This window comes from Erythrolamprus reginae, chromosome 9, assembly GCF_031021105.1.
Source record: "Erythrolamprus reginae isolate rEryReg1 chromosome 9, rEryReg1.hap1, whole genome shotgun sequence".
Lineage (NCBI taxonomy): Eukaryota > Metazoa > Chordata > Lepidosauria > Squamata > Dipsadidae > Erythrolamprus > Erythrolamprus reginae.
The window spans coordinates 27,278,784-27,305,350 of record NC_091958.1 but is presented as its reverse complement, the minus strand read 5'-3'; the positions used below and the strand labels follow the sequence as shown (position 1 = coordinate 27,305,350).

General features: G+C 46.4%; 1 protein-coding gene across 6 annotated transcripts in view; it reads left to right on the top strand.

Moving 5' to 3' along the window:
- The window catches only part of CHST8 (carbohydrate sulfotransferase 8), a 449,531-nt gene that overhangs the window by 418,953 nt on the left and 4,011 nt on the right, over window positions 1-26,567 (top strand). For 5 of the 6 annotated variants that reach the window (XM_070760671.1, XM_070760673.1, XM_070760672.1 and 2 more), the window contains one exon: window positions 21,413-21,450. In XM_070760671.1, the coding sequence (XP_070616772.1) occupies window positions 21,413-21,450 (38 nt within the window). Of the gene's footprint in view, window positions 1-21,410; window positions 21,451-26,567 lie in introns of all 6 variants that reach the window. The other variant, XM_070760674.1, reaches the window with a different exon arrangement.

The following is a 26,567-nucleotide window of genomic DNA, read 5'->3' as shown; positions in this document are numbered from 1 at the left end:
TTTTCTCAGAGAAGAGAAGAGAATTCTTTATTATCCACACAAGGAATTTGTCTTTGGTGCTGATGCTCTCAGCGTTGTTCTGTCTGGGTCCCCCGAGAAGCCAACACCAACCAAAAAGAGTATCCAGACACACTGGTAAAAAGCAAAGGCAGTTTATATAATTCCAAGCAAACACAGGTAACAAAAACTGTTCTTACAGACAGGAACACTCTGAAGCTTCACAGAGGTTTCACGAAGGCCAGGCAATAAAACAGGATTCTTGCTGGCAAAAACAATGCTGGAGATAATAAAACCCACGCCTCCCCCAAGTCTTCCAGACTTCTAGGCCACAAGCCAAGATCAGAGACGCCGAGAATCGAAGCAAGGTCACAGGACTCCCAGTTGATAACTCTCCACAAGACTGTAAGGGCGGGCCTGCCTTTTCAACCCTGCTGAGGAGAACCACACCCAAACCCAGCTGTTGCCAATTCAGGGATGTAAATACCTTTCTAATTGGTCCCGTCTTTGAGCTGCACGTCGCTGTCTCATGTCTATTATAGCCTGTGCGTCTTCATCCAATGAATCCAGGCTACTAGCTGGGGAGAGCCCCCCCCCCCGGGGGTCTCAGGCTGCTCTCCCTCCTCCTCTTCCTGACGTTCCTCTCCCCCGTCTGCCTGGTCCTCCCCCTCCTGTTCACTGTCCTCCTCCTCTGAGCATGGATCCAGCAGAGATCCAGCCGGTCCCTGAGGAGCCTCAGGCTGAATCACAACAAGCGTACATAAAAGAAAAGATACATTTGTCAAGAATCATGAGATACAACACTTCATGGTAGTCATAGGGTACAAATAAGCAATCGAATCATATTAGGAACCAGTCAAAATAAACCGTGAGGATACAAGCAAAAAAGGTACAGTCATACAGTCATTTGTGGGAGGAGATGGATGGAACCTAAACAACCAATGTAATCTGGAGAGAATTAACCTAGAACTAAGGAGAAATTTCTTGAGGGTGGAACAAGTAATCAGCAGAACAATTTGCCTCCAGAAGAATTTTACACAGGAGGATTTTAAGACGAGATTGGACAATCATTACAGGGTTTCCTGCTTGGGCAGGTGGTTGGTCTAGAAGGCCTTTTCATTGCCTGCATTGGCTGCGGATCTGTTTCCGGACACAATTCAAAGTGTTGCTTATGACTTATAAAGCCCTACCTGGCAGCTGACCAGAATATCTCCGAGGCCGCCTTATGCCGCACAAATCCCAGCGACCAGTGAGGTCCCACAGGGTTGGTCTCCTTAGGGTCCCGTCAACCAAACAATGTCGCCTGGTGGGACCTAGGGGAAGAGCCTTCTTTGTGGAGGCCCCCGCCCTCTGGAATCAGCTCCCCCCGGAGATTCGCACTGCCCCCACCCTCCTTGCCGTCCGAAAGAGTTTAAAAAATAATCTTTGTTGCCAGGCCTGGGGTTGCTAAATCATCCCCCTGACCAACGAATGTTCTTTTTCATATGATTGTTGAATGAATGTAAATGAATTTTTTTTTAAATTAGAATTTTTAAGGATTGTTTTTATGTATATTAATTGGATTGATTTATTATTGTTTCTTTGTATAGGTTGTGAGCCGCCCCAAATCCTCGGAGAAGGGTGGCATACAAATCTATTTAAACCTTAAACCTTAAACCTTTCAACTCTGTGTTGTGGTTAGCTCTGGCCCAGCTCCTGCCCCAAGGAATTGGGAGGTGGATGTGGGGGAGACATCCACATGCCGCAGGCCTGTTTTGCTTCCAGTAGAATCTGTCTCCTCTGACCAAGGAAGCGTGAGTGACAGGGAAGAGGGGAGTTTGGCAGACAGCCCAGGAGGAGATCAATCATCTATATCATCCCTGGATTCTGAACAAGAATTAATGACACATCCACGCATGTGTAGAGTGATGCATAGGAGACAACAACTGAAGGATTATTACAAGAGAAAATGAGGCCACCTGTAGTTGGGTGGAGCTGCTGTAATTAGTGCTACAGATAAAAGTGCAGCCTGGTGTGTTAGCCTCATGGCAGTTTATCTGATTCATTCTTTCGTCAAGATCGTGGTTTTTTGCTGTTCAGGATTGTGTGTGTGGACTCTCTGGACTTTAGAATTGGACTCAGTTTCCCAGTTATTGGGTGACCAATTGGATTGCATTGCACCTGTGCCTTGTGTGTACAGTGATCCCCCGCTCGTTGCGAGGGTTCCGTTCCAGGAACCCCCGCAACGAGCGGGTTTTCGCGAAGTAGCGCTGCGGAAGTACAAACACCATCTGCGCATGTGCAGATGGTGTTTTTACTTCCGCAGCGCTAGCGAGGAGCCGAAGATTGAGGACTCAGCTCGGAAGCTGCACGGGTGTTTTAAAAGGTCTCCGCCGGCATGGGGGGCTTCTTAGCACACCCCCAAACCCGAGTTGGGGGTTCGGGAGGTGGTAGGAAGCCCCCCATGCCGGCGGAGACCTTTTAAAACACCCGTGCAGCTTCCGAGCTGAGTCCTCAAGCCAAGCGCAGAAGTTAGCCTTGAATCCCTTTGAATCCCGCCGCTTCTGCTGGATACGGGCGATGGGGGGGCGAGCTGCCACAGCCCCTGGCTTCCGCGCCACTCGTCCCACCCACCGCCCGTATCCAGCAGAAGCTGCTGGATTCAAAGTGCTGCTGGGAGCCGCAGGCGAAAGGAGCTCGGGCATCGGAGCGCGGCGCCAGGCATTGTTCTCCGGACCCTGCCCGCTCAGCCCCGCGGCGGCCCTTTCCCTCTCCAGGCTGCGGGCGGGGTCCGGAGAACAATGCCCGAGCTCCTTTCGCCTGCGGCTCCCAGCCCACCGCCTGTCTCCTGCTGCCCGGTTTAGCCAGGACACGAGCGGCGAAATGACTTGGAGGAATGTGAAGCTGAAACCGGCCGGTTTCAGCTTCACATTCCTCCAAGTCATTTCGCCGCTCGTGTCCTGGCTAAACCGGGCAGCAGGAGACAGGCTTTGAGTTTTGGCTGCGGGGGGAGAAGTAGGACTTTCCTAACTCCCTCGCCCCACAGCCAAAACTCAAAGCCTGTCTCCTGCTGCCCGGTTTAGTCAGGACATGAGCGGCGAAATGACTTGGAGGAATGTGAAGGCTCAGCGGATCAAGGCCGGCTCCTCTCGGCCCAAGCGGCTGCCTTGATCCGCTGAGCCTGGCTGGCCCGGAAGATCGTAGCGCGCGTTGGCTGCACCGGCGGCGACATTGCTGCCGGCTTGGCTTCGCTCGCCGCTGCAGCCAACGCGCGCTACGATCTTCCGGGCGAGCCAGGCTCAGTGACGGAAGGCAGCCGCTTGGGCCGAGAGGAGCCGGCCTTGATCCGCTGAGCCTGGCTGGCCCGGAAGATCGTAGCGCGCGTTAGCGGATCAAGGCCGGCTCCTCTCGGCCCAAGCGGCTGCCTTCTGTCACTGAGCCTGGCTCGCCCGGAAGATCGTAGCGCGCGTTGGCTGCACCGGCGGCGACATTGCTGCCGGCTTGGCTTCGCTCGCCGCTGCAGCCAACGCGCGCTACGATCTTCCAGGCCAGCCAGGCTCAGTCACGGAAGGCAGCTGCTTGGCCCGGGATGCTGGGCCGAAAGGAGCCGGGCTTGAAGATCGAAGCACGCGTTGGCTGCGGTGGCGAGGGCTTGCAATGGAGGGTGGAGGAAGCGGCCATGGGAGGGCGAGCTGCCTCAGGGAGGAGGATCGGGCGGGACCAGGTGGGGGCTGGAATTTCTCCGCCAGGGCGAAGGGCGGACGAGCGGCGAAGGGCGGGCGAGCGGGTGCTGGGGAGGGCTTCTCGCCCTCCCGCCAGCAAGAGGGGGGGAGCGAACGGCGTGGGCAGGCGAAGGGCGGGCGAGCGGCAGCGAGGAGTTTGCGTGGGCGGTGGGGAAACTCCTCGCTGACGCCAGCAAGAGGGGGAAGACCCAGGGAAGCCGCTGCCATCTACGCATGCGTGCCCGGCACGCATGCGTAGATGGTATTTTGACTTCCGGGTTGAAAAATCGCGAATTACCCTGTTCGCAATGGTCGGGGACGCAATAACCGGGGGATCACTGTACCAGAAAATCCCTTTGCCATTTAAAAAGGGAGCTGTTTCTGTTTTTCTGTTTATAAAAACTTTTGGGTTTTCCTTTAATCGTGTGGTGTGTGTCTTCCTGGACTAATTACCCTGTAATTACGGGCGGTTGAAACACGCTGGCAGAACACTCTGTTTATTCTATTAAAATCATTATGTCCATATTTTTCTGAGTATAACACTCCTAAAAGAGGATGGAAATATCGGTGTGTCCTATACACCGAATGCAGCCATTTTTGCTGTCCCGAAGCTCTGCTTCCTGCCTGCAGAGCACTCCTGGGGACTGGGGGAAGGCAAAAATACCCAATTTTGCAAAAAGGGGGGGGCATTTTTCACCCTTTTTTTTGCAAAACTGGGGTGGGGAAAGGCTCTGTTATTCACAAAAATGGGGGCCTTTTTGCCATCCCCCAGTACCCAGGAGCTCCCTGAAGGTTTCCTAGAACCTTTGCCCCAAAACGGCTCATTTTTCACCAAAAAAATTGGCTTTTTTTGGCCTTCTAATTATCCCATGCAGCATGATAGGAGGAGGAATTCTGGGAGTTGAAGTCCACTAGTCTTAAAGTTGCTAAGTTTGAAGTTTGTAAAAAGTGTACAGGGTTGTATTCACTGGTATTTTATTAAATGATATATTACTACACCGTTTGGTTCAGAATAATTTTTTCCTTGTTTTCTACCTCTAAAATCTAGGTGCGTCTTATACTCTGAAAAATATGGTAATTCTGTTGCAGATTGGTCCCAAGCAGCATAAATGTGGTTGTGGGTGATATTTCATTGTAGAACCATATAAGGTAAAATATAAGAATGTATATAAGGTAAAAGGTAGAATGTAAGCATGCTAATGCTGAGTCATTGGGTGTGAACTGCAATGTGATTGGGCCAGAGTACTATAAGATGCAAATCAACTTCACGATTCCTTGTTGGTCATTTGCTGTTGATGGTGGTAGCTGGCTCTTGGAGCAGTTTGAGCATGAGAACTGAGATAGTGATACGAAGAAACCTGTATAAGTTTAGTATTTACTAGAAACCTAGATTGGTTTGTATTTACTTGTAACCTGGATTGGTTGAATATCTACTTGTAAGTAAGCTGAATATAGCTGATGAATATAACTGTTCCTGAATATAGAAGGCTAAAGATATTTTTCACTGAAGAAGAGTAAACTACTGTTTTATACAAACGTGTCTTCATCATTTATCTGGTTTATTAAATTGCCACAATATACAGTGATATATCGTCTTATGAACCCCTCGTCATACGAACCTTTCGAGATACGAACCCGAGGTTTAAGATTTTTTTGCCTCTTCTTCCAAACTATTTTCACCTTATGAACCCGCCGCCGCTGGGATGCCCTGCCTCCAGATTTCTGTTGCCAGTCGAAGCGCCCATTTTTGCACTGGTGGGATTCCCCTGAGGCTCCCCTCCATGGGAAAACCCACCTCCGGATTTTGCGATGCTGCAGGGGAATCCCAGCAGGGGAATCCCAGCATCACAAAAACGGGCGCTTCGCTGGCTCCTGTGTTACTCTGCTTATATATATCCGGACAGGAGGAGCTGGGAGTGATTGGCAGCTGAAATAGGGCTAGGCTGGACTTTCCCATGGGTGCTGCCTGTAATAACTTTATAAGTGGCTCAAAGCAGAACAAGAGGTGAGCGCCAGGTGACAATTTGCCTGACGCTCTCCAGAGCACTCCAACAGCAGGGTCTGCTGGGCAGAGACCAGTCCTGGGTATTTCAGGCAGACTTATTTGCAAGCAAACGTGCAGAGACATATAAAATACTCTTGTGATTATTCCATCTTCGAAGGCTAATGGAAAAAATCTTTCAGACATAAACACCTGATAGCTTTCAATTCCCCTGTTAAGTTGGCTTTGCAATGAGAGGAGCTTGTTGCTTTCCCAGGGAGGTGAGGGGAGTGATGAGGTGAAGCTGCCTCTCCATATTTCACACACTGAGCTCAAAGCAATTGCTTCTGCTGTCTATAACTTTGGACAGCAATCCACAGTCGGGTGCACATTGGTGTCTCCTCCTCAGAACAAATGGCTTGCACCCTCCTTTGCAAATCGAGGTGAGACCAAGGTTGGTCTGCTCAGACTCACATCTGCTTGCTGTCATGTGTGAGCAGAGGTGGATGGCTAAGGTGGGACGGTGACGTGTGCTCGCCCCCGTGGCTCTGAGTGTTAGCAAAGTCCAGCACAATTCTGCTACTGCACCTGGGCAGGTAGTGAAATTGCACACAGACACGCAGGTGCACTACATGTGCACTTGCGTGTCCGTGCGCATTTTCGCTACCTGCCCAGGTGCAGTAGCAGAATTGTGCTCGACTCCATGGTTACCACACCGAAACACGGGTGCACCTGCATGTCCGTGTGTGATTTCGCTACCTACCCAGGTGCAGTAGCAGAATTGTGCTGGACTTCACGGTTACCATGCTGAAACACAGGTGCACCTGCATGTCTGCGTGCTATTCTGCTATCTGCTAGCACTCAGAGCCATAGGGATGAGCATACGTCACTGTTCCACCTTAGCAGCCCACCTGTGGGGGTGAGGCTGGCACAAGCACAGCAAGTGGAGGCCTCGCTTAATATGCGGGTATCAGGTGGGATTGTCACTCCCGCTGCTACTGGTGCACTACATACACAACATCAGGTCTCTGACATATGCATTTTGCTTCTGTGCATGTGCAGGAAGCAAAATCTTGTGAGCGACACATGCATGTGTGAGATTTCAGTGATATTTTTTTGATTCCGCACATGCGCAGAAGCAAAACTCGCCAAAATTGCACGTACACGAGCGTCCCCTTGTGAGATTTTGCTTCCTGTGCAGGTGCAGAAGCAAAATCTTACCAGGACATGCACATGCACACACCAGCTCTAGTGTAACTGCTGGTGCGGTGTCCTCATCCCTACCAGTACGAAGCCGATACTGGCAGGTGGTATAATAACTTTGAAATCATTTGGATCCATGCTTCACCTCAACCTATAAAGCCCTACATGGCATTGGATCAGAATACCTTCAGAACCACCTCCTGCCGCACAAATCCCTGTGACTGATAAGGTCCCACAGAGTTGGCGTTCTCCGGGTCCCGTCGACTAAACAATGTCGTCTGGCAGGCCCCAGGGGAAGAGCCTTCTCTGTGGCGGTCCCAGCCCTCTGGAATCAACTCCCCCCCCCCCCGGAGATCAGAACCGCCCCCACCCTCCTTGCCTTTCGTAAGCTATTGAAGACTCACCTATGTCGTCAGGCATGGGGAAATTAAAATACCACTGGGCTTATATTGTTTATGTATGGTATGATTGTGTTGCATGGTTTTAATAATGGGTTTTTAGATGTCTTTAATATATTGGATTTGTCACATTGTTGTTTTTGTTATGAGCGACTCCAAATCTCCAGAGAGGGGCAGCATACAAATCTAATAAATAGTAATAATAATAACTTTCCTGAAGCCCAGGAGGCAAACAAATCGCCCAACGGATAAACCAGAAGTTCAGAAAAACACACTTTCGGTTTGCTGTTGCCATTGCTGTTTTTTGTACTCCAGAGAGTTCAGGGGAGCTTCCTGAAGCCTCAGAGTGCAAAAAACCAGCACTATGGGCAAACCGAAAGTGCCTTTTCCGAACTTCCAGTTCACCCGCTGTACTGTTTTTGAATTCCAAAGCTTCAGGAAGCTTCCCTGAATCCCAGAGTGCAGAAAACAGCACAACGGCAAACTGGAAGTGCATTTTCCGAACTTCCAGTTTGGCTGTTGTGCTGTTTTTTGCACTCTGGAGCTTCAGGAAGCTCCCCTGAGCCTTCCAGAATGCAAACAACAGCACAATGCCATTTGGGCATTTCTTCATGTACCAGGCTTCAGTAAGGCCTGTGTGCATGCGCCGGAGGCAGCGCCGGAGGTTTGCATGCATGGGGGGGAGGGTTGTAACCATGCGCACACATGCTAGCACACACACACACACCTTTTGGCATGTGAATCAAAAAACGTTCGCCGTCACTGTTATTGCCTGTATCCTGGCCGAATTTCAGCTAGGAAAGAGTGGAGAAAGTGGGCCTTGGACTTTTCCTTCCTGAAAACTTTGCATAGCCAGTTCTTTAAATACCAGATTGGTACTTTTACTAGAAAAGGGGTGCTCCACTTACGGGTGGGGTTCAGTCAGTAAGCTAACCACACACACCTTCTTAATTGCGAAAGCAATCATGGGCTTTCCCAGATATGACCATGTCACATCAACACTCCGCAGTCTGCATTGGTTGCCGATCAGTTTCCGGTCTTCTGCCACACGAATCCCAGCGACTGATTAGGTCCCACAGAGTTGGCCTTCTCCGAGTCCCATCGATGAAACAATGTCATCTGGCGGGACCCAGGGGAAGACCCTCCTCTGTGGCGGCCCCAACCCTCTGGAATCAACTCCCCCAGGAGATCAGGACTGCCCCTACTCTCCTTGCCTTTCGCAAACTCTTAAAAACCCACCTCTGCCACCAGAAATGGATTCACCCTGGCCGTTCCGTTTTATGTATGGTTTGTTCGGGGTGTATGACTGCTCTTAATTAAGATTTTTTAATTGTTTTTAATCATTGGATTTGTACTGTGCTTTGCTGTTGTGAGCTGCTCTGAGTCTTTGGAGAGGGGCAGCATACAAATCTAATAAATAATTATAATTATAATTATAATAATAATTAATATGCAGATCTGATTGCTATCCCCCTTAGAATTATTCTGTTTTCCAAAGTTTGCAAGGCACTTTGTTCAAGAATTCCGTACAGATATGGAAATCTTACAGGAAGGCCCATTCTTTTTTTTTTTCATAATATAACCAACTTTTTCACAATTTCTTTCTGTTCGTTCTATTCCATTTTGTAAACTGTAAGTTATAAAACCACAGCAAATTTTGCAAATAAGAGATTTGCAGTCTAATTTTGATTTTCACATTACTTCAAAAATACAAAAGTTTAGACACAGACCACAGATTTCTTACCCATTCTAATTGGGTAGATCTCTTTTTAAGCCAGCCATTGGCAATTCTGTGCTGGTTTAAGATCTGCCAGACTGGTCTACAGAATCTGGATGACCACCGGAGGGCAATGGGCAAAGGAACCTTTCTGCATTTCTTCGCCACCCTCCACGGTTCTTCTGATTTTGGTGCCCAATCAGGTTAAACTGATTGGCCACCCTGTTGCAAGTCAACCATTATTACCACTGTGCTTTCTCAAATACTGTCTTCATGCAAATATTAAATGCGACAGTAGAGAATAGCTGAAAGTTGTTAAGTAGGAGCCACAAGTATGTGCTGAGCCCTAATGGAGCTAATTAATGCTATCCCTGGCAATAGAGCTACAGATGATGGCGGGGGGGATTAAAAGCCCCAGGTTGGCATTTTTGCTCTCAGGATAGAATTCCAACTGAATATTAATTAAGTCCAGGAAATGTCGCTCTAATTGGGATGCCTACAAGAATAAGCAACAACATAAAGTTACGAGTTGGGCCTCTAAAGATGCATAAGGATTATGGACCCTCTCCTTGCGCTGCGCTGAGTTTTCCATCTCTCTCTTCTATCATGCAGGAAATTGCTCAAAGTTCTCCTAATTTCATGTCACAAGAACAAAAAAATCAGTTTTTGGTGGATTTGTGTTTATGTTTTATTTTGCCAACTAGTCACACAGAGGTGAGGCCACCCATCAGCAAACAGACGTGGCCCGATCCAAAATTGTACCACCCTGGAAACTTCACCTAATCCTTGGTGTACGGCAGTTTTTTTAGTGACTGTTTAAAATTACAACAGCACTGAAAAAAGTAACTTGTGACCGTTTACGGGACCATCTCCTGCCACACACCTCCCAGAGACCAATTAGATCCCACAGGGTTGGCCTTCTCCGGATCCCATCAACTAAGCAATGTCGATTGGTGGGCCCGCGGGAGAACGGCTTCTTTCACTTCTCGACACCTCCTTTTAACCCGTTTGCCCCAGTGCGCCTCGTTGCTACAAGTCTCCACTTTTGCTTCCTCCATCCTTTCCTATTCTTGTCTCTTTCAGGCCTTGGCTGCCTGCCTCCCTCTCTCAAAAAAGTCCGCTCGCTGGGCCTTGTCCTTTGGGGTCTTCCTTTGCCGCTCACCGAAATTGCTGCGACCGAGCATGGAGCGGAGAACTTTGTGGCTCGGAGGAGTGCATTGTATTTTCCCGCATTCAGCTGTAAAACGTCTTCCCTTTGCAGATTGGCCGACTTTGCGATCAGGAGAAGGAGAAGCTCCCCAACTCGACTTGGTCCATTCCTAAGGTGACTAGATGTCCCGTTTTTACAAACGCCGTGGGATGCAGGACAAATTGCTCAAAAGTGGGACATCTGGTCACCTTATTATAGAAGGGTAAAAGAATAAGTGAAGGATGACAAGAGAGTAAGAAAAAAAGAGACGTCCAAAGAAGCAGTTCCCCTTTTTCTTGTCGCCAACGGAGAAGCAGCTGCCAATCCCGTCCTCCATGCTGTACATCATGTCTCTCTTCTTCTTCCCCCGGACAAAGCTTTTTAATCAATAAATCCCAAAATCAGCAGTTTGTGTTTTATCTCTTTTCAGCAAAGAGTCTGTAAAGAGTTTTTCTGATTTTTTATAAAAGTAGTTTTCTCCTTAATCAAACAAGTGAATTGAGCCATTTCTGCAAACTTGTACACAATCCATCGCTGGTGTTTCTGTAGTCTTCCATCTTTGTGCAAATGACAGCTCGTATCTGTTGGTAATGGCCTATAAAGCCCTACATGGCATCGGACCAGAATACCTTCGGACCCACCTATGTCGCCAGGCATAGGCACCCCTGGGCCCACATAGTTTATGTATGGTATGATTGTGCTGTATGGTTTTAATGAAGGGTTTTTAGATGTCTTTTTATTATTGGATTTCTTATATTGCTGTAATTGTGAGCTGCTCCAATTATTATTATTATTATTATTATTATTATTATTATTATTATTATTATTATTATAAACCAACCAACCATCAGCCTTTTCTAGTTCAGCACTCCTAACTCATAATAATAATAATAATAATAATAATAATAATAATAATTATTATTATTATTATTATTATTATTATTATTTATTGGATTTGTATGCCACCCCTCTCCGCAGACTCGTTCCCACTTCATCTGAAAGTTAAGCTTTGTTTGTTTGTTTGATTGATTTATATGCCGCCCCTCTCTGAGAACTTTAAAACTCTGCATCGTCTTATCCAGTAACTTTTCATTTTTTAATAAGTTCACCATGCACGAAAAAAATGTCCCTTTGCGATTGTCAACGCAGTTTGGAAGCAAAATGGTGCGAGGGTGCAAGAGAGAGAGCAGCCAGGATGCATGCACAGCACACTGGTATGGCGATAAGAGGAACCCACCCCTGGTCTGCGCATGAGCTCAGAGAGCCAGAGCACGCCACCAGTATTAAGTATAGCGGCGTCTTCCCCTTTGGCTCCCACCTCATCCCATGCGCATCACCACTTGACTCTGTTGTCACATTTTATTATTTATTTATTTTATTTCTTTATTTGTTTTATCAAGTACATATTGGTGGTATGCAAAGATATAGCAATGTTTATATACACGATACTAGTAAGAGAGAAACATTAGGACAAGGGACGGAAGGAACACTGGGGCACTTATGCACGCCCTTTACTGACCTCTTAGGAACCGGGAGAGGTCAACAGTGGACAGTCTAAGGGTAAAGTTTTGGGGGTTAGGTGAGGATACTACAGAGTCTGGTAGTGAGTTCCATGCATCAACTACTCGGTTACTAAAGTCATATTTCCTGCAGTCAAGTTTGGAGAGGCTTACATTAAGTTTGTATTTGTTGTGTGCTCGTGTGTTGTTGTGCTTGAAGCTGAAGTAGTCATTGACAGGAAGGACATTGTAGCAGATGATTTTATGGGCTATGCTTAGGCCACGTTTAAGGCGAAATAGTTCTAAGCTTTTTAAACCTAGGATTGTAAATCTACTTGCGTAGGGTATTCTGTTGCGAGTAGAGGAGTGGAGGGCTCTTTTGGTAAAGTATCTCTGGGCATTTTCTAGAGTGTTTATGTCCAAAATGCGGTGTGGGTTCCAGACAGATGAGCTGTATTCAAGGATTGGTCTGGCGAAAGTTTTATATGCTCTGGTTAGTAGTGTGAGATTGCCGGATCAGAAGCTACATAGGATTAGGTTAACAACTCTTGAAGCCTTTTTTGCAATGTTGTTGCAGTGGGCTTTGGCACTTAGGTCGTTTGATATGAGTGCTAAAGCCCACTGCAACAACATCACCAAAAAGGATACCCCAGGAGGGGATTCTCTGCCTCCCAGCACTGGCCCCAATAAGACGGAGTCTAAATTAATCTGATAGGACTGAGCTTTGTTTTCCAAGTGATATTATTATTATTATTATTATTATTATTATTATTATTATTATTATTTTGTATGCTGCCCCTCTCCGAAGACTCAGGGCGGCTCACAACAATAATAAAAACAATGTTACAGTGGAACAAATCTAATATTAAAGGAGAAAAAGACATATAAAACCCTATCATTTAAAACCAAACAACACATACGTACCAAAAAGCCTGGGGAAGGTGTCTCAGTTCCCCCATGCCTGGCGATATAGGTGGGTCTTGAGTAATGTCTCTGCTATCATGTAACAGACACCGACCTGCAGTGGGAGATTACAGGTCCTCATTAATTAAACTGGTGCTTCCCCAGGCAACTCTGACAATGGCAACTGGCAGCATCTATTCTAAGGAGATGCACAAAAGAGGCTGTTTAGTGTCAGTTCCATTCACTAAGGGGGGGGGGGCAGTCGCATTCCCCCTTGTGCTAAAAATCAAGCATCCCAGCCTTGTTAAGCCATCCTCATTCATGCGCTGCAATTGGCAACCTGCCACCCTGATTTCACTGATTGGCTCTCTAGGGTCCAACAGTATCCTTTGAATCTACACCAGGCCCCGTTTCTCATGAGGGCTTGGGATGATGCTCCAGAAAAAATCTGCAGAATTAGAAACATAAGTTCTTAATGGAAGTTAGGGCAGAACAGAATAACAGAATTGGAAAGGACCTCAGAGGTCTTATAGTCCAACCCCCCTTTACCATCTCAGACAAACAGTTGTCCACGCTCTTCTTTAAAACCTCCAGTGTTGCAGCATTCACAACTTCCAGAGACAAGTTGATTAACTGTTCTAACTTTCTCCTTAGTTGCTTACTTGCTTCCCTCCTTGATTAGTTTCCATTCATTGCTTCTTATCCTGCCTTCAGGCTTTTTGGAAATTGGTTGACCCCCCTCTTCTTTGGGGCAACCCCTGAGATATTAGAACCCTGCTCTCATGTCACACCTAGTCCCTTTTTTCATTAAACTTGACATACCCAATTCCAGCAACCAATCTTTATATGTTTTAGCCTCCAGTCCCCTAATCCTCTTTGTTGATCTTCTCTGCACTCTTTCTAGAGTCTCAACATCCTTTTTGAATCCTAGCAACCAAAATTGGATGCATTATGCCAAGTGTGGTCTTACCAAGACATTATAGAGTGGCATTAACACTTCAGGTGATCTTGATTCTATCCTTCTATTAATGCAGCCTAGAAGTGTGTTGGCTTTTTTGGCAGCTATAGCACATACCTGGCTCATTTTTGTCCACTAAGTCTCCAAGATCCTTCTCACAATTGCAGCTATTGAGTCAGGTACCACATATACTATAACTGTGCATTTGGTTTTTCTTGTCTAAATGTAGAACCTTACTTTTTCCCCCCACTGAATTTCATTTTGTTAGATAATGGCCAATGATCAAGTCTGTCAAGATTTTTCTGTATATCTTAACTCTATCTTCTGGAATGCTTGCTATTCTTACCAGCTTGATGTCATCTGCAAAGTTGATGAGTTCTTCATCTACCACTCATGCAAATCATTGATGAAGATGTTGAAGAGTACTGGGCCTAAAACAGATCTTTGGGGTACTCTACTGCTTGCTTCCTTCCTTCCATGTAGATTGAGGACTACAAATTGAGTGTGGTTGGTCAGCCAGTTTCAAATCCATCTGGTGCTGTTACTGTCTGACCCACATTTGTCTATCTTATCAAGCAGTAGGTTGTGGTCTACTTTATCAATGCCTTACTGAAGTCCAAGAAGATTATATCCATAGTGTTTCTCTGGTCCACTAAATTGCTACTCCCGACCCTGAAAAAATCTGCCTGGATTTTGTCCATCTCCATTCAGCTGCTTGAGGTAGAGAGCCTTACACATGCATAGAATTCGATTTCTAATTCTAAGCTTGCTTAAAGCTGTCTACAAAAAAGGGATGAATGGAGATGGACAAAGTCCAGGCAGATTTTTCCAGGATCAGCAATAGCAACTTCTATTTTTGCTGGTTCTAACCATAAAAGAGAATTAAAGGGAAATGCTGCACCAGTTGAATTTTGTTCACCAGAACAAAGAATCAAGAACACAGAATGGTGAGTGGTCTGTTTCGAAAGGTTATACCTCGGAGGTTCATCATATCAGCTGTTCATGAGGTGAACGAGTTAGGTCTAAACCCACCAATCCATCATGGACCCAAACCCTAGACCTACCAGTTACCTGGTCTCTTCCCAGCCCTCAGCTGTCCTCAACTCCTATGCTTTTCAGACCCCTTGTTTTAAAGCTAGTGACCATTATTCTATCTTGTCAGAATTAATTCCACCACTCCGTTATGTGGCATATTGAGGAGGGACTTCCTTTAATTTATTTTAAACTGCCTTCTGGGCAACTTCATTGGTTGATCCTTGAGTCAGTCTCACTTTCTCTATGCAACACATGTTTTTACTCAAACCAAACTCATCCCCTCCATCGCTTTTGAAGCCAAGAGGGACTTGGAGCCCTGGTTCATTGGGTAGCCTGCTTCTCTGCTTTTCCAATTTCTACAGGTAGTCCTCAACTTGGTTAACAATGGTTCAAAGTTACAACAGCATTGAAAAAAGCAGGATGTGCAGCAAACCTGGAAAACAGGGAATTATCAGGGAATTTGTGGGGAAAAAATGGAATTAATCAGGGGGGGGAAACAAACTATTAAAATGTTTAAAAGTCAGGGGAAAATCATGTTAAAAAAACCAGATTGCCCTGCCTGGCGGAGTCAAGCAAAAATGAGCATAACTGTGGCCACAACTTGCTTTCTCAGCTATTGATATTTCTCTACGGCTTAGCCGTTTAGTATGATGTCATCTACGGCAGTGCCTTAACTACCGTATTTTTCGCTCCATAAGACGCAGGTTTTTTCCTCCCAAAGTAGGATGAAAAATCAGCCCCGTCTTATGGAGCGAAGATGCAGGCCGGGAGGGGGGGGGAGGCTGCGAACTCAGAAGCGCCATCCCGCCGGCTGGCTGGCTAGCTGCTGCCTGGCCCCCTCCCTCCCGGAGGAGGGTCTCCCTCCGCACCACCAGCGGCGCTCCCCCCGCCAGCCAGCCAGCCAAGCCCTGTGCCCACCGGAACCGGCTCCTCGCTCTCCCCCCACCGCCCGCCGCGTTTGCAGGAGGTGGGGAGGGTCGGGCGGCCCGCCAAGGCCAGGAGGGACGCCGCTGCCCCCCCCCTTCCCTCTCTCCGCCCGCCGCTGCGCCTCCTTGATGCCGAGAGGAAATGCCGGCAAAGGTTTTTCTCAGCGGAGGCCGGCGAAGGTGATATTCAATGTCGGGGGCGCACGGGCGGTTGCGCGCGCTCCCTATCTCCCTGCTAGCCCACTCGGAATATTCAAAATAAGAAAAGCCTTTGCCAGCGAAGGTTTTTCTTATTTTGAATATTCCGAGTGGGCTAGCAGGGAGATAGGGAGCGCGTGCAACCGCCCGTGCGCCCCCGACATTGGATATCACCTTTGCCGCCGGCCCTGCCTCTCCTACAACCCCCTTGCTGAGAGCCCGGGACGAAAGTGCTCTCAGCAAAGGTGAGGCGGGCAGGGCGTGCGCGCGTCACCGCTGAGAAGAACGGAGAGAGAACGAGAGTGAGTGAGAGCAACAGACAGCAAGATAGAGAGAAAGTGAGAAAGAGAGAGTGAGAGAAAGGGGGGAGAGAAAGAGATAGCAAGAGAGAGAGAACAAGAGAAAGAAAGAGCATGAGAAAGAAAACAAGAGAGAAAGAGTGAGAGAGAGAGAAAGCAAAAGAGACAGAAAGAAAACAAGAGAGAGAAAGTGAGAAGAAGAGAGAGAAAGAGGGGGAGAGAGAGAGAAAGAGAGAGGGGGAGAGAGAGAAAGAGAGGGAGAGGGAGAAAGAGAGTGGGAGAGGGGGGAGAGATAGCAAGAGAGGGAGATAGAGAAAGAGAGAGGGAAAGGGGGGGAGGGGGGAGAGAAAGAGAGGGAGAGGGGGGAGAGATAGCAAGAGAGGGAGAGAGAGAAAGAGAGAGGGAAAGGGGGAGAGAGGGGGGAGAGAAAGAGAGAGAGGGGGAGGGAGAGAGAGGAGATAAAGGAGGGGGAGGGAGAGAGAGGAGATAAAGGAAGAGGAGAGAGAGAAAGGAAGAGAAAGAAAGAAAGAGGGATAGAAAGAGAGAGAGAGAGAGAGTGAGAGATACTCAGTGAGCCTTTCTTTGAAGTTGCCTTTCTTTCTTTCTTTCTCTCTTTCTTTCTTTTTCTCTCTTGCTCTCTTGCTCTTTCATTCTTTTTTCTTTCTCTTGCTTTCTTTCTTTCTCTTGCTTTCTCTCCTTCCTTCCCTCCTTCCATTTCTTTCATTCCCCCTCTCTATTTTTATTTCTCTTTCATTTTCTTTTTTTCTCTCTTTCTTGCTTTCTTTCTTGCTCTTTTTCTTTCTCTCTTTCTTGCTTTCTTTCTTGCTCTTTTTCTTTCTCTCTTTTACCTTCTCTTCCTCTATTTCTTCTTTTCTTTCTCCTTCCTACCTTCTTCCCTCCCTCCCTCCCTTCAGTCCTTCCTCTCTTACTCTCCCCTTTCATAAGTTTCCTTGCTTCCTTCCTCTGTTCCTGTCCCTTCCCCCTTTCTTTCTTTCTTTCTTTCTTTCTTTCCTTCCTTCCTTCCTTTCCTCCCTCAATTTCTTGCTTTCCTTTTCCTTCCTCCCTTCTTTCCTCCCTCACTCCCTTCTTTCACTCCTTCCTCTCTTCCTCTCCCCTTTTTGGCTCAAAATATTTTTTTTCTATTTTCCTCCTCTAAAATCTAGGTGCGTCTTATCAGCAGGTGCGTCTTATAGAGCGAAAAATACGGTAGATCACAAGTTAGAAGGAAATGGCAGGGGAATATCAGGGAATTTCAAAATGCTTTCCCCCTGAACACCCTGAAAAAGTGACTAAAGACCATTTTTCACATGTATGACTATTATAGCATCCCTGAGTCATGTGCTCAAAATTCAGACATGGCAACTGACTCATATTTATATTTATATTTATTTATTTATTTATATTTATTTATTTTTATTATTAGAGTTGGAAGGGACCGTGCAGGTCCTCTAGTCCAACCCATACTGGTGCAGGAGACTCTACATCACACTAGTCCAATAGCAGTGCAGTCTTTTCTTGAAGGTCACTAGTGTTGAAGCGTTCACCACCTCTGCAGGCAAGCCGTACCACTGGTTGATCGCTCTCACCGTTAGAAAGTTCCTCCTTATTTCCAGGTTGAATCTCTCCTTGGACAACTTCCAACCTTTGCTCCTTGTCTGTCTCCCTGGTGCTTTGGAAAATAATGTGACTCCCCACCACCCTGTGGCAGCCTCTCAAGTACTGTACTGTATTTGAAGATTGCAGTGTCCCAGGGTCACATGATCACCTTTTGCAATCAAAGTCAACGGAAAAACCAGATGCACTTAACTGTGTCACTAATTTAACAACTGCAGTGATTCCTTTAGCAACTGGGCCAAGAAAAGTAGTAAAATTCACTTAACAAATGTTTCAATTAACAACAGAAATTCTGGGTTCAATTGTGGTCATAAGTCAAGGATTACCTGCATGAACAAGAACTTCGCAAAATATTCAAGATGTAGACATGTCATGGATTTTGTATAAGGATTTAACAACACTGGTGGTTTCATTTGTCTGTTTCCAAAAAAATCTTTAGGGTGGATTTGCCTGTTGCCTACGCTGAATGGATTCTTCTTCCTGCTCAATTACAGACCACTCATAATCCACTGAGCCGGTTTAAAAGAGATGGTTTGATAGCATCACTTTTGGGCTTCATCACCATGAACTATTTGATATTTATCTGCAAGCAGGATCAATTCCATGTTTATCCCCAAGCCAAGATTTTTGAAATACTTTTTTTAAAGGTTCTAATTCCAACATGGATCCTTGAGGAAAACAATTTTCACTCCCTGTACTGGAAAAAAAACACCACCCATTGATTCTCACACTTGGCTTTCTGTTTTCTGAAGAATTAAGAAATCTATAAATAAAAGACAAGCCTTCCATTGTTGCAACTATTAAGTTTACTCACAAGTCTTTAATGAGGGGCCTCAATAAATGGTGAACTAGTATATACTGTACTCCTGTTTTTAAAGCCCTCCCAAAAGCCAATTCAATGTTATGGTCATTTGATCAAATCCCCAAATTGAATCAACTTCTTGAATTGAATCAGGATCTCAAGCCAAACCATTTTGATTCTTCAGGCAGTTCTGTCCATCTCCGTTCTCTTCAATTGATTAAAATTGTGGGATTAGTGGATACCACTGAATTGCTGCTTCAAAACATGTTTTTTTTAGTTGCAGGCCCTAGTATTTCTATTTTGTTTTCATACCTGGATGCATACAGCCAGTGATGAAGCTAATACCTGGGCAACGTGTGGAGCATAATCGGGAAGCCCCTCTCTGGTCCCCTCGGCACAGATGAAGCCCCTTTAGCCAGTGAACGGCTACCAAAATTCTTACTACCATGCTGTGGGCGTGGCTTATTTTGTGGGTGTGGGTTGATGGTCATGTGATCAGGTGGAGTGGCTTGCCGACCATGTGACCAGGTGGGAGTAGCTTGATGATCATGTGACTTGACCGAGGATTTTCCAAGACCCCCAAAACAATCCCCATATCAACGGACTCAAAATGAGCAGGTCATCAAATTCGCCTACATTCTAGAAATGAGCAGCTACAGAAGAGTGAAATGGCAGAAACATCTCACTTAGAATTTGGAAAGCCCATTTTGAGCATTGTCATAAAGGGGCCTTCATGATTAAAATGATTGTTATAAAGGTGCCTTCACAATTAAAAAGGCCACTCACAAAATAATCACTTACTCAAAGGCAACAATCTGTTGTTGTCGTTGTTGTTGTTGTTGTTGTTGTTGTTGTTGTTATTTAGATTTGTATGCTGCCCTTCTCTGAAGACTCGGGGCAGCTCACAAAATAGTGTTCCTTGCTACTTGCTAAAGTGTCCCTTGCTACTTTCACAGCCTAAGTGAACATCCCAAAATGCTCCATTCCACATAACAGTCTTAACCCTCCTTCCTGCCGACTACCAAACAAAATTAAGGTTTCTGGCAAAATATTAGGTTTCAAGCATTATTCCTTTTATTTTTCTAGAGCAGGGGTCCCCAAACCTGGCAACTTTAAGACTTGTGAATTTCAACTCCCAGAATTCTCCAGCCAGTTTTGCAGATCTCTGTTCTAGAGAATTCTATGGCCATTCAGAAAGGAGGGGGAGGCAGAAACCCAGATCACATAGAATTAATTCCAGATCTGATCTCCTGATACTTTTCCTCGACACTTTTGTTTGTAACAGAATTGCCAGCTTTGGGGTTTTTAAAGGCTTTTGGGAAGAACGCAGAGGCTGCCCAAATAGGACACCCTGCATTTTCTTTCAACATCTTTCGGTGCAAATTGGGCGCTCTGGGGTGGAGCTCCATTTTCTCTACCCCACTGTGTTCCCCCCACATCCGGGCAGTATAGCCCACCCCTGCCTTTAGCCACATTGAAGAGGATGGGATGAATCCACCTGGCTGGAGCAGAGATGCTTTTAAATAGTTTAACATTTAAACTATAAGTTAGATTAACAATTGCTCCTTTCTTTGTTTGTTGTTTATGAAATTTATATTGCCTATTCACACATGGCAAGTCAAGGCGGCCTACAGGGATATATAAAAGGCTCACATATAAAAAAATAAAACTAATAAAAGAGAATAAACATCCTAACGACTGATCGGATCCCACAAAATTGGCCTCAATGCTGGATGGAGAGGCCATGGGGGAGGGCCTCCTCTGTGGTGGCTCCAGCACTCTGGAATCAGCTTCCCCTGGAGATTCGCATCACCCCCACCCTGCTGGCCTAACAAAAGGCCCTAAAAACGCAGCTTTGCCGGCAGGCCTGGAGGGCTGTTGAACACCAACATCTTGCTCTGGCCTCACTGTTGAATGATTGGTGGATATGATACAAAATATGATACAAAGTCCCAGCTATTTCTTCCCTGCCCCTCTTCCTCAGCTCCTGTGTAGCAACACTGAAGCTCCACGATGGCTTCGGCCAGGCCAGCTTCAGGCGTGACACAATCTTTCTTGCCACATTTAAGAGCCAGGGTGTTGCATTGCAGCACTGCAGTGTACTTCAGCTAACTGCTAGCTGTAGTTCAGCAGTTCAGATCTCACCACCAGCTCAAGGTTGACTCAGCCTTCCGTCCTTCTGAGGTGGATCAAATGAGGACCCAGATTGTTGGGGGCAAGAGGCTGACTCTGTCAACCGCCTAGAGAGGGCTGTAAAAGCACTAGGAAGTGGTATATAAGTCTAAATGATATTGCTATTTGTTAAGTGAATCACTGAAATTGCTAAATTGGTAACATGGTTGTTAAGTGAATCTGGATTCCTCATTTGACTTTGCTTCGTCCAAAGGTCACACAAGGGGATTACGTGACCTCAGGACACGGCAATGGTCATAAATCTGAGACAATTTGCCCAGCACCTGAGTCTTGCTCACGTGGTGACCACAAGGATGCTGCAAGAGTTGTTAGTGTGGGGAAAAAACGGTCATAAGTCATTTTGTTCAGTGCCATTGTAGCCAGGCAGGGGTTACAGATGTCCATGTGCCGCCTCTATATTGGCTGAGGCAGGCAGGGTTCCCTTGAGTACCATTTGTTGGGGGTCCAGGGAAAGGGAGGGTGTTGCCTTCTCTTTCTGCTCAAGATCCCCATGGACAATTGGTGGGCCACTATGTGACACAGAATGCTGGACTCGATGGGCTTTGGCCTGATTCAGCAGGGCTCTTCTTTGGTTCTTATGAGTCCTCAGAGAGGGGCAGCATAAATGTCGAATGAATGAATGAATGAATGAATGAATGAATGAATGAATGAATGAATGAATGAATGAATGAATGAATGAACGGTTGTGAGTCGAGGATGCCCGTGGTGGGAAGCCCCACACTAGACCAAGCAGGCAAGTGAAATGCAACCTTTTGTGCCGATCCCGCTTGTGACCACCCTTTGTCTTTTCTTCCTTTAGGAATGAGATATGGCCAGGGATCTCAGGAAGCTCAAAGAGTAAGCCACCTTTTCCTTTCCTTTCCTTTCCGACATCCATGGGGGAAGGCTGCGTGGAAGGAAGACAGCCCGAAGAGGGAAGGAGGTTTCCCGGAATGCAAATTCCCTCCTGACTGCCTCTCCATCAAATACCTTTTTTGAAACACACACACACACACACACACTCCTTCTTTTTGAAGTTGCCTAGGCTGAATGAACTGAATGCACAAGAAATATCCCACCTAGTCACGTTTTGCATCCAGCCTCCTTCAGGTGCCCAGTTCATTCTGAACGGAATAGAAGTTTGTTTGTTTGTTTATTTATTTATTTATTTATTTAACTAATTAATTAATTAATTAATTATATAATTTGTATGCCGCCCCTCTCCATAGACTCGAGGCAGCTCACAACAATAATAGAAAAAAAACAATGTACAATACAAATCTAATAATTAAAACTAAAACCCCATAATGTAAGAAAACATACACACAACAAGCCATACATAAACAGTATAGGCCTGGGGAAGTTATCTCAGTCCCCCCATGCCTGAGGGCAGAGGTGGGTTTTAAGGAGCTTAAAGGCCACTTAAGAAAGTTGGGGAGACGGCGCCCCCTGCTGTCGTTTTGCAGGCGCCAAGGGCTCTGGGGAAGAGGAGAGCAGAGAAATCGAGGCCTGCCTTTGGGAAGTGGCGGGAATAATCCAAATAATCCCTCCTTCCGCAGCTATTGATACCATTAGGAGGGAGAGCTATTGGCTGGAGTGAGGGGGAGTGCCAGAGGCAAGGGATGCACATCTGCAAGGCAAATCTGGTTAATTGGTGGGCTCACAAATTTGTGTCACCGCAGGGTGCCTCAGTTGTTTCAATTAGCTATCCATCAACTTTTACAGTGCTATTCATCTAAAGTGGTTGGTTGGTTGGTTGGTTGGTTGGTTGGTTGGTTGGTTGGTTGGTTGGTTGGATTTATAGGCCACCCAACTCCTGCCAGGCTCTGGGTGGCGTACAGCAATCCAGACAATATAAAAACAATTTAACAGCCCCCACAATAAAATCATTCTTGACAAATGTATTTTTTCTTTCATGTACACTGAGAGCGTATGCTCTGAAGACAAATTCCTTGAGTGTCCAATCACAATTGACTAGTAAATAATTATATTCTATTCTATTATACTCTACCCTACTCGACTCGACTCTATTATTCTATTCTGTTCTTTTATTCTATTCTACTCTACTCTACTCTATTATTCTATTCTATTCTATTCTATTATACTCTATTATCCTATTCTATTATACTCTATTACTCTATTCTACTCTATCATTCTATTCTATTCTACTCTATTGTTATATTCTATTCTACTCTTCTCTATTATTCTATTCTATTCTACTCTATTATTCTACTGTATTCTATTATTGTATACTACTCTATTCTATTCTTCTATTCTATTCTACTCTACTCTATTATTCTATTCTATTATCCTATTTTATTTTATTCTACTCTTCTATTCTATTCTATTATTCTAATCTATTCTAATATTCTATTCTATTCTATTCTGATATTCTATTCTACTCTACTTTGTTTTTCTATTCTATTATTCTAATCTATTCTATTCACTCTATTATTCTATTCTACTCTACTCTGTTATTCTATTCTATTCTACTCTATTATTCAAATCTATTCTATTCTACTCTACTCTATTAGTCTAGACTCTACTCCACTCCACTCTATTCCATTCTTCCATACTTGGCCAGAACTAGATTGTATTGCTCAATGGCTCCAGGCCTGCCGGCAGAGTCAGATTTTCACAGTTCTCCAAAGGGCAAGGAGGGTGGGGCTGATGCGGATCTCTGGAGGCAGAGACAGACACAGAGAAGACCCTCCCATTTGGCCCTGACAACTGACACTAACTAGTTGACAGGACCTGAAGAAGGCCAATCCTGTGGGTCCTAATCAACTGCTAGGAGGTATGCTGCAGAAGACGGTCCCGTTAGACGACCAGACAGACAGATCTACATGTAGAATTGAATAACAGAGTTGGAAGGGAGCTTGGACGTTTTGCCCAATACCCTTCTTGAGCTGGAGACCCTATGCCAGTGATGGCCAACAGTTTTTGGCTCGCATGCTACGAGGGTGTACACGATAGCATGCATGCCTATTCCCACACACACACACACCCTGAACACATGTGCACAGGCCTCACAACACACTCCATTTGACCGTTTTTTGCCATCCCCAGGTTTCAGGAGCCTTTGCTGGGGTGAGCGAAAACAGCTGAAAAGAAGGCCAAAAACCAGCTGGTCATAGGGCTATAACTCATGTGCCCTCTGATATGGCTTCACATGCCATATCAGGCACGTGTGCCAAAGGTTCACCACCCAGGGACAGGCCACCATTCCCGGCCCTACCAGAGCGTGCCAGGAGCATGCATGCCCTGCGCACACATCCCTGTGCGGAGTTCAGCTTCTGTGCATGCACAGAAGCAAAATCTTCCGCGAGGACGCATGCGTGCCAGATTTCTGGCTTTTTTCGCTTTGGCGCATGCAGGCAAAAATAAGGTAAGTGGCCGCTTGCGCTGCCGCCATTCACCTCCATTCGCCTCACTCTCGGGGTGAATGGCGGCAGCGTGGGTGGTGGTGGGGAGCCAGTGTGAGCGCGGACAGTGGGGGGGAGCTGGCACGAGAGGCGAGCAAGAGGTGAATGGCAGCAGCGGGGGTGGGAGGGAGCTAGCGCAAGCATGGGCGGGTTGGGGGACTGGGTACGAGCGCGGGCAGTGGGGGGGAGCCAACGCAAGAGGCGAGCAAGAGGTGAATGGTGGCAGCAGGGCGGTGGGGGTGGAGCCAGCACAACAAGTGAACGAGGGGCTCGCGGCTCACGGCAGGGGAAGGAAGGGCTTGCGGCAGGGGAAGGCACTGCTCGCGGCAGGGCAGGCAGGGGTCTGGGGAAGTGCCGGTTGCACGTGCACACGCCCGCCCGCCGGCACCACTGGAGCTAGGCTACACCCTACATTGCCGCCACCAGAGCCATGTTCCCCGCCATTCCGGATCAAGTCCACCCCTGCCTATACCATTTTAGACAAGCCGGGGTGGCACAGCAGCTAGAGTGTTGTACTGCAGGCCACTGAAGCTGACTGTAGATCTGTAGGTCAGCGGTTCAAATCTCACCACCGGTTCAAGGTTGACTCAGCCTTCCATCCTTCCGAGGTGGGTCAAATGAGGACCCGGATTGTGGGGGCAATAGGCTGGCTCTGTGAAAAAGAAGTGCTATTGCTTACATGCTGTAAGCAGCCCTGCGTCTATGGAGAAGGGTGGCATAAAAATTGAATGGATGGATGGATGGATGGATGGATGGATGGATGGATGGATGGATGGATGGATGAACGAACAAACAAACAAACTCTTAAAAGCCTCCAATAATGGAGCATCCACAACTTCTGGAGACAAGCCATTCCGCTGGTTAATTATCTCACCATTAGGAAGTTTCTCAGAGCTCTAGTTTGGTTCGCTCCTTGATTAGTTTCCAGCCATTGTTTCTTGTCCTGGCCTTCAGGTACTTTGGAAATTAGTTTGACCCCCCTCTTATCTATTGCAGCCCCTCAAATGCTGGAAGACTGCTGTCATGTCTCCCCTGGGCCGTCTTTTCACTACACTAGACATACCCAATTCCTGCACCCCTCCTTCATAAGTTTGAACCTCCAACCCTCTAATCATCCTTGTTGCACTTCTCTGCACATTTTCCAGAGTCTCAATATCTTTTTTATATTATGGTGACCAAAATTGGATGCATGTTCCAAATATGGGTAAGCATAGACAAGTAAAAATATGAATAGAAATGCATGTATATTCTGGAAACCTTGCTAAAGTTTTAAATTGCAAGGAAAAATTAATATGGCAGGAGAAATCTGCGTCAAAATATATCTACATTTTACTCCTAAAAGCATCGTCAAGTTGGCCCATATTATAGTAGTTTGTCTTATTCCCACAACTAGGAAATTCAGAAACAAAACTGACATAACCATAATTTAACCCTACGTCTGAAAGAAATGGAAATGGTTATACTCAGTTTTTGTTGCTGCATGCCACAGAGTTGCATTTATTTGAATTATGGAGCCATGTCAATCCAATAACTAAATAAATCTTTTGTTCAATAGTGAGTCACTTGATTCACTGCTTGTGACACTAATTGTACAGTAAACCCAAATAACCAACAAGAACATTTTAACCAAGCAAAGGACTCTGGTGACAACTTGATGTGATTGTCTCAATTGCAAAATGTGCAGAGTCTGTTGCTTGTTTCTCACACATTCTCAACTACAAATTATCTCATTTTAGGCGGGTCAAATTGGTTGTGCAAACACAACCATTGTTTGATTAACAGAGACTGGACAGAGTTTTGGCAGACTGTCAAGGACCCCCACAGATGTCCATAGGCAGTAATGGGCAGCCAAAATTTTTACTGCCACACTGTGGATGTGGCTTATTTTGTGGGTGTGGCTTAATGGTCATGTTACTGGGTAGCAGTGGCTTGCCAGCCATGTGATCATCATCCTTGACTTACAACCTTACCAGTGTCGCTCGCTGGGGTGACAATTTGCTTCGCGTTTCCCACACTCTCCTTCCTGGGTCACACACACCCGCCTCAGGCTGGGTCGCTAGGGGAAGGGGTGCTGCCAGAAGCATAAATGCTGCCAGTGCCGCTTCCACCGACACCTTCTGCTTGCACCTCTGGCGGGAGGTGGTCACGTGAGCCTGGAGGGGAGCCAGGCAGGAGAGAGGGAAGCTCGTCCGAGGCCAGGAAGGAGGAAAGAGGAAAAAAGTGAGGAGCGCAGATGCAGCAGCAGCAACAGGGGAAAAGCCGATCCCAGACCAGTAATCCAGGAAGTGATAGCCACCAATCAGCCAGAGTTGCGCACGTATCTTCATTTCTCCCGGTGGAACTGTGTTCCACCCCATCCTGCCTGCTGCCCACCCCTGTCCATAGGACTATCCTGGGAGAGATGGGAGGGAGGTATCAAGAAAATCAACTCTGGCCTATGATCTGTGCAATGTGTGCAGCAAAGCAGTTGTGAGTTGCTACTGGTGCAGTAGCGGGCTGCACAGCAGATTGCCAGATTGCGCAATTTGCATGCTCCGGTGGGAGTCCTAT